This window comes from Schistocerca serialis, chromosome 8, assembly GCF_023864345.2.
Source record: "Schistocerca serialis cubense isolate TAMUIC-IGC-003099 chromosome 8, iqSchSeri2.2, whole genome shotgun sequence".
NCBI classification, from domain to species: Eukaryota; Metazoa; Arthropoda; class Insecta; order Orthoptera; family Acrididae; genus Schistocerca; species Schistocerca serialis.
The window spans coordinates 442,271,020-442,283,720 of record NC_064645.1 but is presented as its reverse complement, the minus strand read 5'-3'; the positions used below and the strand labels follow the sequence as shown (position 1 = coordinate 442,283,720).

The following is a 12,701-nucleotide window of genomic DNA, read 5'->3' as shown; positions in this document are numbered from 1 at the left end:
TCATGTGGTAGCCTGTGGAACGTGTATGTAAATGTTGATGAAAATATAGAACCATGTCTTCCCCTATGCACCTACTGATCCTACCCCATTACTCTATGGATCATGTCTCTTGACTTGTCTGATAGGCACATCATAATACCAAATTTGCTGCAAAAAATGCTAGCAGTTTTTTATCATTTTCTGTAAACAGTTTCAGTCTATTTGAAGACCGGCATCATGGAAGCACCTAAAGCTGTTGTATATTAATTCACAGATAACCAGCTTTGATTGGGTGACCATTTTAAAGTCTCAGATTAACACATTATCAAGCTAAAAGAAGATTTCTTGGTGCAGATATATAACTGTTTTTATTTGTAACATTCATCACGTAGAAATGCACCTATTATTGTAGACATCTTTCATCAGTCACCAAGTGTAAGGATAATTGATTCATGTACTCCATAAACACAGTTCTAAAATAAACTATTTTAACCTTTGAGTTACTGAAGTGGTAAGTTCCAGATATGCTGAGCTATAACCTTCAGGAGTTTTATTGATTTGTACGTACAACAATTGCCTGTTTTAGTACAGAGCCAATAGAATGGTGATATACCATGTTTCTTTCTTGTATTGCGCTTTTGGCACATTTCATACTATTGATAGTTGTCATAGTTCTCCTTAATGTGCATTACACTTTCCAAATATAATTTTAAGTTTTCTAAATCCTAGGTATATGAGTCCCACAGCAGTGTGGGGCGTCCCCCCTCACACAGTCACATGACACGTGGGATGTTCAGCATCTGAATGTTTCTGATAAGAAGTTACTTGCCCACCTAATTTCCATGAGCAGTCATTGTAACCAGAGCAGTTGTCAGATCCCTGTGATTTACTGTATTTTCACTAGTCCTTTTTAGGATGACTGTTTCTGTAAGGTAGAGATGCTGAATAACTGTAGATGCTCTTGTGGCAGTCAGTAAGAAGCGTCAGTCAATTAACAGAGATACATCTATTTATTCATTCATGCAGGGTTCTTCTCACAATGATATAGAATTTGTCATCATAACACAATAAAAATAGATAATATAAGGAACGAGGAAGTGGTTATATGTAAGAGGCAGTCAAAAAACCCAACCAACAAAACCTCCACAATAGGACCATGGAATGGTTTCACTCAAAAGTAACCGCCATACGCTTTAAGACATTTATCCCATTGGTAGATGAGATGGTCAATTCCCGTTTTGTAGAATGTGGTCGGTTGCTGACAGATCCAAAACTACCCCCACTTTTGCACTTACTCATCCAACTGAAACAGAGATTCACGTATGTCTTTCTTCAGGTCGCCAAAGATGTAATACTCAGATGGTGAAAGATCCATGCTGTACGGAGTATGTTGCAGCATTTCTCAACCAAATCACTGAAGTGTAGCCTTCGTCTGATTGGCAGCTTGAGGGCGGCTACTATCGTGCAACAGGATGATTCAGTCTGAAAGGGCATTTTGACCATATGCACTTTGCAGTTACCGCAAAGAGTCATCATAGCACTGTGCATTGATTATGGCTCCACAGTTGAGGAACTTGATGAGAAAGGGGTTCCGACAGTTGAAGGGAGGTCACCATGAGTTGTTTGAACAGCTTTGGATTTCTTTGGTGGGGAGATGTGGGATGTTTTCACTGTTGGCTTTGCCATTTTCTCCCGGGCTGTCAGAACCCCTCCTTCTTGAAGTGGGAATGATTTTCTTGTGCTGGAGTGAGCACCTTGGGGGCAAATGCAGTAGTCTTTGTATTCAAGTACTTATGAGAGAGAGTAACCCTGATACCATTAAATGAATCATCCATGGCCAATGCTAGAGGTAAATGAGGCTGATACAATATCAGGCAAGGAGCAGTTTGGAGACGTTGCTTCAGCTTAAAGAGACCACTTTTCTCTTAATTGATTTAAGTGTTGGAGTGTCATTGCAATTTGTGAGATAGGAAGGTCATAATATATATAAGAATCTGCAGATCTGTTAAGTTCTTTGGTGTAGGAATATGGGAAATGGTTGCCATATTGTTTGATACCAATTTAAGGCTATCCCTCTGCAGATCTGTTAAGTTCTTTGGTGTAGGAATATGGGAAATGGTTGCCATATTGTTTGATATCAATTTAAGGCTATCCCAGTTAAGGATATACCCTATATACTTAATGGAAGGCTGAAAGAAGGAGTATTTGGACAAATTGCACTTTAATTCACCTTGCTAAGAATGCTTGTAGGAAATTTGACATATGGTTCTGGCCTGTGACTGCTATATCACCCAGATAAACTATGCATTATGGTACATTGGCAACAGTTTGTTCTAAAAGTTTCTGGTAGATTTCCAGTGCACTAGTAACGCTGTAAGGTAGCCTGTTACAGTGACAGAAACTAAAAGGAGTATTTAATACCAGGATGGATTTGGAAGCCTTGTCCAAAGGAAGTTGAAAATAAGCTTATGAAAGATCAATCATAGAGAAATACTGACCCTCTACTACCAATTTTGAAAATAATTCATCAGGATGTGGAAGGGGACATAAGACCATATTTTGATGAGCATTTACCATATTTTTGAAGTCTCCACAAAAGTGTAATGGTTTGCAGACAATGGTTAAAGGTGATGGTCAACTACTATAGGGAATCGGAGACAGGACTTTTAACTCATGTGAGTAATCCAGCACTACTGTAATGAATCCTGTGAGACTAAAGGTGTTGGGCAGGGTTGTGAAAATTTTCAGTACTACTGACTCTTTTAATGTAATGTGATTAAAAAAGTAGATATCATTCTCATGCATGGAGAAAACTAGAGAGCATATTGGGGACACAAAGAATTCAGTTCTGTACATGGAGTGGTGTTCTGAATTGCTTTAACTTATTGTTTGATAGAAAACTCAAAGCTTATACATTCATATAGGCCATTGATGCTTCTGTTACAGCAAAGAAAGGAAGGGTTCTGTTTACTTGCTTGTATGTTAATTCCAGAACTACCTGGTGTAGTATTAAAATTTCTAAATGAGTGTAAGTCCACAGCTTAGCTGCTACTGATTTTAAGGATGGAGACCCAGCAGGTTGAGTAATAATTGTGATCGAGGGCCTGATATCAATGAGAAATAAAATGGTAATACCATGAACCACTGCTGACAGTGTAAGGTGGTGTGGTGCTACCCTGGACTCTGTGATGTTTTTTGTTTGCATCAGCACACTCAACTGCCGACAGTACTGACATACCTCTGCTCTGTATGACTGGCAGTGACACTGTAGACAGACATAGATCATTATAGTGTAGGCAACTATGTCTAACGTGTATAGAAAAAACAGTCAGGACAACTGGGCAGTCTGTAAAAGTTTTACCAGAGCTGTAGGGAAAATTATTGTGGAGCTGGATTTGATTCCCATCCTGTTAAGTGGGAGCCACTCCAATGCAAATTCACCACCAGATTGATCAGGGTGCTCTGAATTTGCTGATCAAAGTGATAGTTCTGATATTTCACAATCTGTGGTAATAGTAACCTGAGCTGCTGGAGATATCTCGAGTGCCCTGGCAGTACACAAAACTTCAGCTAAAAAAGAAGCTTACTGCTGTAACACTTGAGCATGCGTTTGACTGGCCAGTGCTAATCAGATCACTACGTCGTGCATCAATCATTCTGCATGTGATAGCCTACAAAAAACATGTAAACTTGCATTTTCTACACAGGCCTTGCCAGTCTGTGATTCATGATACATAACTATCTGATGTTGTCTTATGATGTAGAGAGAACTCTGAATGGGCAGCTTCCATATCCATTTTTGTAGCAAAATGTTCACTTAAAAGTAAGTGAATAGTGGGGAGGGGCAGCAGCGAAGTGTCATATAAAGAAGCCAGTTTTTGCACAAGATTATAGATCACTGGATTTGTAGACAACAGAAGGACTCACTACCCCTAAAGGCATTTACAGTCACTTGCCTGGAAATAGAATGCTAAACACTTTAGATACAATTCTTAATATTCTTGAGCTTCACTGAACAGCCAGAAAACCAGGATCACTGGAACAGTGTAGACATGGTTCAAATGGCTCTGAGCACTATGCGACTTAACTTCTGAGGTCATCAGTCACCTAGAGCTTAGAACTAATTAAACTTAACTAACCTAAGGACATCACACACATCCATGCCCGAGGCAGGATTCGAACCTGCGACCGGAGCGGTAGCTCGGTTCCAGACTGCAGCGCCTAGAACCGCACGGCCACTTCGACCGGCCAGTGTAGACATGCTGGATCCATCAGCATCTGTACAAGCATTTCCACATGCTCATTTGTACTCGAGCTGTTGTTTCCAAAAGTTGAAGAACTGCCAATCCATCATGGATGAAGAACTCAGCAAAACAGCCTGACAAATCCTATTCTGACATGGGGTAGTTCCAAAAATCCTCATTGTGACTGTTCTAAGTCTACTTGTTCACAAACACAGACTTTATTAAGCCTATTTACATACTATTAAATCAAAGAAGGTAACAGTTCCTGACTCTTCTGAAAATACAAAAAACAAAAGATTTCTAGACAAGGATGCTCATAATCAATACAGTACTCTGAATGTTCATTGAATAACTCACCTGTCCATGCTGGATAACATTGTGTGAGGGGTACTCAAAAAAACTATAATTATTTTTTAAAAGCTATATATTTTCAAATTGTGTACAAAACAACCTTATCCCCTTCTAAATACTCTCTATTACAAGTAATACGTTTTTCCCACTGCTGCTTCCACTTGAAACAATTTTTTTTTTTAGTCATCTTTAGAAATGGCTGACATATCCTCCCCCATTTTTTTCTTGACTTCCTCAATGTTGTCAAATCAGTGTTCTTTCATGCCTCTTTTCATGTGGGAAATAAGAAAAAGTCACACAGAGCCAGGTCAGATGAGTAAGGTGTATGGGGCAGAGGAACCATGCTATTTTTAGCCAAAAGCTGTCTAACAGAATTGTCTTTGTGTGCAGGTGCATTTTCATGGTGGAAGAACCAGTCTCAAATCTGCTGCAAATTGGGTCCTTTTTGATGAACACTGTTGCGCAGTCTTCTTATAGCTTCCAAATAAAAGGTTTGATTGATGGTCTGACATGGGGAACAAACTCTGAATGAACTACACCCTTGGCATAAAAAAAATAAAATAAAAAAAATAAAAAATAAAATCAGCATTGTTTTGATGTTTGGTTTGACTTGACAGCATTTTTGTGGGTGGGGTGATGATGATGTCTTCCATTGGCTTGACTGTTGCTTTGTTTCTGGGTTACAGCCATAGCACCATGACTCATCGGCAGTAATGATCTTTGACTGAAAATCTGGATCAGTTTCAAGCCTTTGTTTCAATGCACAACATGTTTCAACTTAATGTTCCTTGTGACTGTCATCAGAACCTGAGGAGCAAACTTGGCAGTAACCTGTTTCAATCCCAAATATTCCATTAAAATTCGCTGAACTGAGGCCTAAGGTAACCCTCTAATCTCTGACAGTTGCTCAATTGTCTGTCGACAGTCTGTGAGCACAAGCTCTCAAATTTTTTCAATGTTTTCATCGATTCGGGCAGTTGATGAACATCCAGAACAAGGTTTGTCATCAGTTGACATGTCGCCACATTTAAATCAAGCAAACCAATCGTACACTTGAGTTTTTGTCATAGTATCATCTTGGTTAGCTGTTTCCAATATTAAAACAGTTTCAGCAGCATTTTTATGAAGTAGAAAACAAAATTTCACAGCTGGCTGTTCACTTAAATAATGAAACAAGAACAAAACAGCACTAGCAAAAACAATCACTGCAGATGAACAGAACAAGGCAGGTCAACAGCACAGGCAGCATTGAACTGGCAATGAGTTGCGCTATACAAGCCTAGCGATGGGAATGCATACTACACAAGCACCGCCCATGGCAATGTTATTCTCTCTCTCTCTTTTTTATTTTTTTATTTTTTTATTTATTTTTATTTTTTATTATTATTACACTCTCATTTATAGGTTTAACTACGAAGCACTCAAATATGAACCATGCTCACAGTGTACCCATATGCGATTGGTTTGTTTACAGAAAATATAACTTTCAATTGAATGTTTAGCGAAGGCTGTCCCACATTAGGCAGACAAGCAAGTCTGTCTGCAAGCTTAACGCCAATCGAAGGTAACAACAAAGTACAAATCACCATTAGCACCATTTAGCACAAGGTCATTTTCAATAGGCATACTAGGGACTTTAGCTGGTTGTGATAAGCGAGGCTGAGGGGGTCGATGACAGCCTTTAAATTTGCACATGTATTTTCCCATATGACCTGGCATGGGAGGATATATTCCTCTATTCCACACCTAGTGACCTCATCAGACATATGCACAATTGTATTGATTGGTTAATCAGTACGCCAAGTGAGATTACAAGGCAGTCATTTAAGTACGTGTGAGAAGGCACGTTCATGTGTAGCCTATATTTTCCTGACCATTCCATGTGAAAGTTTCCTTCTTGATTGAACCCACTGGCTACACTTTACTGCTTCCAGAATGCGTTTTCACTCTGCACCAGAGTGTGTACTGATATGAATCTTCCTGGAAACTCAAAACTATGTGCTGGACCAAGACACAAACTCGGGACCTTTGCCTTTTGCTACAAGTTCTCTTCCAACAGATCTACCCAAGCTGGACTGACAACTCATCCTCGTAGCTTTACTTCCACCAGTACCTCATTTCCTACCTTCCAAACTTCACAGAAGTTCTCCTGTAAAACTTGCAGGAGTAGCACTTCTGGAAGAAAAGATATTGCAGAGACATGGCTTAGCCACAGGCTGGGGGATTGTTTCCAGAATGAGTATTTGTTTCTGCAATAGAGCGTGTACTGATATGTAACTTCTTGGCAGATTAAAACCGTGTGCCAGACCAATCCTTGAACTTGGGACCTTTACCTTTTGTGAGCAATTACTCTACCGACTGAGCTACCCAGGCATGATTCACCTTCTCAAAGCTTTACTTCTGCCAGTACCATATCTTCTGCTTGCCAAACTTCACAGAAGTTCTCCTGTGAAACCTGGAGGAGTAGAATTCCTGGAAGAAAGATATTGTGGAGAGATGGCTTAGCCACAGGCTAAGGGATTGCTTTCAGAATTAATTTTTACTCTGCAGAAGAGTTTGCACTAATATGAAACTACCTGGAAAATTGAAACTGTGTGGTGGACCAACACTTGAACTTGAGACCTTTACCTTTCATGGGAAAGTACTCTACTGACCAACTCATGTCTCATCCTCACAGCTTTACTTCCAACAGTATCTCATGCCCTACCTTTAGAACTTCACAGAAGTTCTCCTGTAAAACTCTCAGGAAGGGTAGCTCAGTCATTAGAGCACTCACACACAAAAGGCAAAGGTCCTGAGTTCGAATTTCAGTCCTGCACACAGTTTTAATCTTCCAGGAAGTTTCACTTTACTGTTTGTTCATATTAGGACAGTGTGTGTTCTGTGTATGACTGTTTTCTTATATAAATATTGATAAGTGTGTAAACATATGTTTCTGTGCCCAAGGCCAACTACCAATAAATAAATAAATAAAATAAAAAAAATAAAAAAATTATGGATATGTGACTATATGACTATGTCATCATGTGATATTGACCAAGGTTTACCAACTGTTGCATGTGGTCGTTATCTGAATGATGATATTGGTGCATATTTTATAAAAACTTCCCAATAAGCAGCTCTATAACTTATTTGCAACAATGATTTCAGGAATGCACGCTAAAACAAATAATGGACCAGGAAATTGAAATTGTTCAAGATACACAAGTCCTACATTCTGATATGCAAACTCTTGTTTATGAAAACTACAACAAGTTTATATCTGCTACAGATACTATTAAAAAGGTAAGTGTACTTCAGTATTTCATACTCCTCATTAAATTATTAATAATAACCATTAATAATTACCATTATTTATTTCAGATGAAAACTGATTTCAAAAAAATGGAAGATGAAATGGATCTTCTTTCTACCAACATGGAATCTATAACATCATTCTCAGAGCAAATATCATGTACACTGCAGGTATATACATGTTTGTAATAATAACTAAAGGTGTGTTTTATTTTGCGTGTTTTCAGAGTTGAGCAAAAGGGAGAATTTCCATCTTTATTTTGTATTGCTTTGCACCATGTTACTCAAACCCATATATGCTTCCCAAATATTTGCACTAAATCTTCTTAGTAATCTCTGTAACTGCTTAATGAAGTTTATACACTTTAGGTGGAAGGGAGAGGAGGAGGTGCACTATAACAACTGCTAACTTGTTTGTTTCCAAGCCTGATACTGAAGTACAGCAGCGAAAGACTTTTACAGTTCACGACTCATGGAGGTCTCTAGCATGGGATTTTTTTTCCAATTATTGTGTGCATAACTACCTGCTCTTTCCATATAGTACATTTACAGTAATGTGTACTAACTTGAACAATGGAAAATCCAAGACAGTATTGTGAAAAGGATAGTTGCTACTCACCATATTGCAGAGATGCTGAGTCGCAGATAGGGACAGCAAAAAGCCGGTAAAACAAGTAAGCTTGGGGTCAAAAAGGCCTTCATCAGAATTTGACTACACACACACACACACACATGATCACAGTCTCTGGCTGGCCAGAGACTGTGGTCGTGTGTGTGTGTGTGTGTGTGTGTGTGTGTGTGTGTGTGTGTGTGTGTGTGTGTGTGTGTGTGTGTGTTATCTAATTCCAATTAAGGTCTTATTGGCCTTAAGCTTACTTGTTTGACAGACTTTTTGTTGTCCCTATCTGTGACTCACCATTTCCGCTATATGGTATCAACTATCCTTTTCATAATATTGTGATATTAATCTGTATACATCCAGACATATGTTACCTTTCTGCCATTTTCCAGATGATCATCTGTTATGCTCAGCACAGCTGTAGAAATACCTTTAGATTTTTCAGTTTCATACTGTGATACAATTATTGTCATAAGGTTACATGGATGTCCTTTGATCACAGAGTGGAAAATCTACTCGATCAAATAGTGCTTAGAAAAAAATTTAGAGGGTTGTTGATAGATTGTTGTTAGGATTAAATATGGAGCTGATGTTGGCAGTGATCATCACTTCTTATTGCAAATTTTAGACTGAAAATTGTGGCTACAAATAGGAAGTTCGAATGATGGAACAAAAAATACTATGTGGGTAAACTTAGAATAACAGCAAGATGAGAAGAATTCTTCACTGAGCTAAGAAACTGCTGTGCGACACTGTAAGAAGCACAGGAAAATGATCAAAGTAATATTGATACTACATTGACTGAGGTAAAGGGCATGTATTGCAATGTTAGTGAACAGATCCTTGGCTTTAAAAACTGTTTGAAGAAAGATTAGATGTCTGAGAGTACATGTAGAGAGGAGATTAAGGAAACATTAAATATGAGTAAAACAAGGCAACAGAAAACGCTAATAATTTGTAAGCATGCTGCTACTGACTGTAATATAGAGGAGTATGAGGAATGATGAAAGAGGATGGATAAACAAGTGCTGAGACCAGAGACAGCTGCAGCAAGAGCGGAAGCTAAAGAACTGTACAGCATCACTAGAATGTTGTCAACAAAAGTTTTCAACAAAATGGACCATTGAAGAGTAAGGAGGATCAATCGTGGATGACAGAAGGAGACCAAATTAGAAGATGGAGTGAACATTTTTCTGAAGCCCTGAACTGATAGCAATCTGAAGAGGTGGCGAGACAATGGAATGTGGCAAATGCCAATGAGAGAATCAATTCAAATATACCAATTAAGGCTTAATGCAAAATAACCCTCAAACAAATGAGGAACAGGAAGGCTCCCGGAATGGGCAGTATTGCACTTGAGGTGCTTAAAGCAGACATTGACACCACCATGAATCTACCTTATCCATTGTTTAAGAGGATATGAACATAGGAGAAACTACCAAAAAATTGCAAAGAGGGGCTGATTATTAAATTGTGAATACTATCAACTGTAATAACAGCTGAGGCTTCACCCTCCTATCTCTACCAAGTAAAGTACTATGTAGATTGTTGCTAAATCTTATTAAAGACTTTGTAGAGGCACAGCTACGAAAAGAGCAAGCTGGATTGAGAGAACACCGAAGCTGTGTCACACTTGTCAGCACTCCATGTACGATACTTGAGCAGAGTGCAGACTGGCAGAACACGCTCTAACTTACATTCATTGATTTCAAGAGGGCATTTGATTCTCTTAATAGGGGATTTGGGTGGCATACCTTGGAAGAATGTGGATCACAAAGGTTATAAATATTGTTAAAGCAGTGTGTGAGGAGTATTGATGTAGGGTACTGCACAACAGGAAATTTACTGAACCTATCCAAACAACTGTAGGGGGGAGGCAGAGATGTATTCTGTTACCTACATTGTTTTTGTTGGTGCTGGTCAACGTAATGAAGAGTTTTTGGTGCTTGGAGAACAGGTATTCAATGGGTGATGCAAGACAGGCTTGAACATTTTGATTTTGCTGATGATAACCATCTGCTCTCACAAAAATATTGTGACATGGGAGTAAAGCTGGCAAGACTACAAGAGGAAGCTGAAATTGGAGGACTAAAAGTAAATGTTTAGAAAACTAAGAAAATCAGAATTTTACCCGAAAAACAGGAAAAACTTAACAGTGTATGGAGAGGAATTGAAACACATAGACTCCTTTGTGTATCTAGGAAGTACCATCTAGAAATGTGGAGGGACAGAGGAGGATGCAATGAAATGGATACGTAAGGCAAATGGAGCCTTTGTCCAACTATACCCTCTCTAGCATAATAAGAACATCTCAAGATCAAAGAAGCTGCAACTGTTCAATACCAACATAAAAGTCAAGTCCTCCTGCATAACTGCAAAACATAAAAGGTAACGAACATGATTGTAAATCTACTGCAAGTCTTCATTAGACAGTATCGTTGGCAGCTTATAAGTATGATGTGACCAGATGTAATATCAAATGACAAATTGTGGGAGATAACAAACTAATGACCAATCTGTAAGCACTTGGAAATGGAGGTGGATTTGTCACACAATACACAAATGACATGGAGTTGTTGAAAAGGCGACAATGGATTGCAATCTACAAGGAACATGCAGTCGTGGCTACCCAAGAAAGACCCGGAAAAGAATGGCACAGTAAGGAGCTCTCAAAGCTGGTAAAGTAGGAGTGAAGTGCAATATTTGACTGTCAGTAGAACCAGATGGAAGGTGTTTATTGCTGTCTTATGATACATCAGGAAATAACACTAAGAGGACTGATATGAGAAGCTTATCTATCTTACTTGACAAGCTTCTTATGTTGTGATGCAAATGTCCAAATGTATTATGATTGTTATCCTTTGTGCTGTCAAAAGTTGATGCATTTTGTTTCTCCAGTGATTGTTGCATGTGTGATTTTAGTCATTTGGCACCTCTGTATTTCAGAAAGAGTTGCCACAAAAAGGCCTCATGAAAATATTAGGTTTGGATTACAGTGCTGTTTTCACTTAATGCTTTCAGTCATCTACATGTTCATCTACATACTCCTCAAGTCACTGTATGGTGCACAGCAAATGGTATGTTGTACCACTAGTAGTTATTCCCTTTCCTGTCCTACTCACAAATGGACTGAGGGATGAACGACTATCTTACAGCTCCATGTGATCCCAAATTTTTCTTGCCTCGCCTTCCCGGTCTTTAAGCAAAGTGTGTGTTGGTGTCAGTGGAATTGTAGTGCAGTCAATTGCAAATGCCAGTTCACTAAATTTTCTCAATGGTGCTTCACAGAAAGAAATTCATCTTCCCTCTAGGGATTCCTGTTTGAGTTCATGAAGTCTATCTTGATTGAATCTACTGGTAACAAATCTAGTAGCAAGGCTCTGAATCACTTCTATGTATGGCAGGGATCCCCCAGCAGTTCTGAAGAAAGGGCTGTAGCAGTGTTCTGTAAACAGACTTCTGTATAGATAAACTACATTTTCCTAGAACTCTCCCAATAAACCAAAGTTGACCATTTGCCTTCCCTACAATGACCTTACCTGCTCATTCTGTTTCATACCGCTTTAGAGCTTTATGCATAGGTACTGGGTGGTTATAATTAAAGTAGTGGTGTGCCGAGTGCTACTCTGCAGGCTATAGGCTTATATGTTACAGGACACTGAAACATCATAGGTATGTTCAGTAACTGGTACACTCATGAAGTATGCTGAAAAAAAATAATAGTTCCACTTTCTGCCACCAGGTAAAAATATGGCACAGTAACTAGTCAGAATGTGGTGCGGGTGCAGAAAAAGAGAAGAAATAATCAAACACATTATGACAGTGATTCTAGCATGTTTACTGGGATATGATCATGAGTTCCAATGTGTTACATATGGTCTCTCAACACACCAACATGCTGCATCCATATCACGGCATGGTCAACAATTATTGTCAGATATCCAGTTTAATCAGAGTGATATGTCGTTGTATGCTTCAGATCAGGAAGAGCATGGATGCATCCCTGGTAGACATGATCTTTCACATATCCCCACAACCAGATGTCACATGGATTTAGGTGGGGGGATCTGGAAGGCAACACATCTTGAGATTACCTAGAGATGATGTGATCATTATTGTAGGTTTCTTGAAACAGATATTTCACCTAGTAAGCAAAATGTGGTGTTGCCCCATCTTGCTTGAAAGTAGTGGTGTGGACACGGTTGCATTCTTGC

The 12,701-nt window shown here is 38.9% G+C and overlaps 1 protein-coding gene across 1 annotated transcript in view; it reads left to right on the top strand.

The window, feature by feature from the left end:
- LOC126416121 (vacuolar protein sorting-associated protein 51 homolog) overlaps positions 1 to 12,701 on the top strand; it is a 121,201-nt gene that overhangs the window by 14,432 nt on the left and 94,068 nt on the right. The window contains exons 2-3 of the mRNA XM_050083646.1: positions 7,725 to 7,859; positions 7,938 to 8,039. Coding sequence (XP_049939603.1) covers positions 7,725 to 7,859; positions 7,938 to 8,039 — 237 coding nt within the window. The remainder of the gene's footprint in view (positions 1 to 7,724; positions 7,860 to 7,937; positions 8,040 to 12,701) is intronic.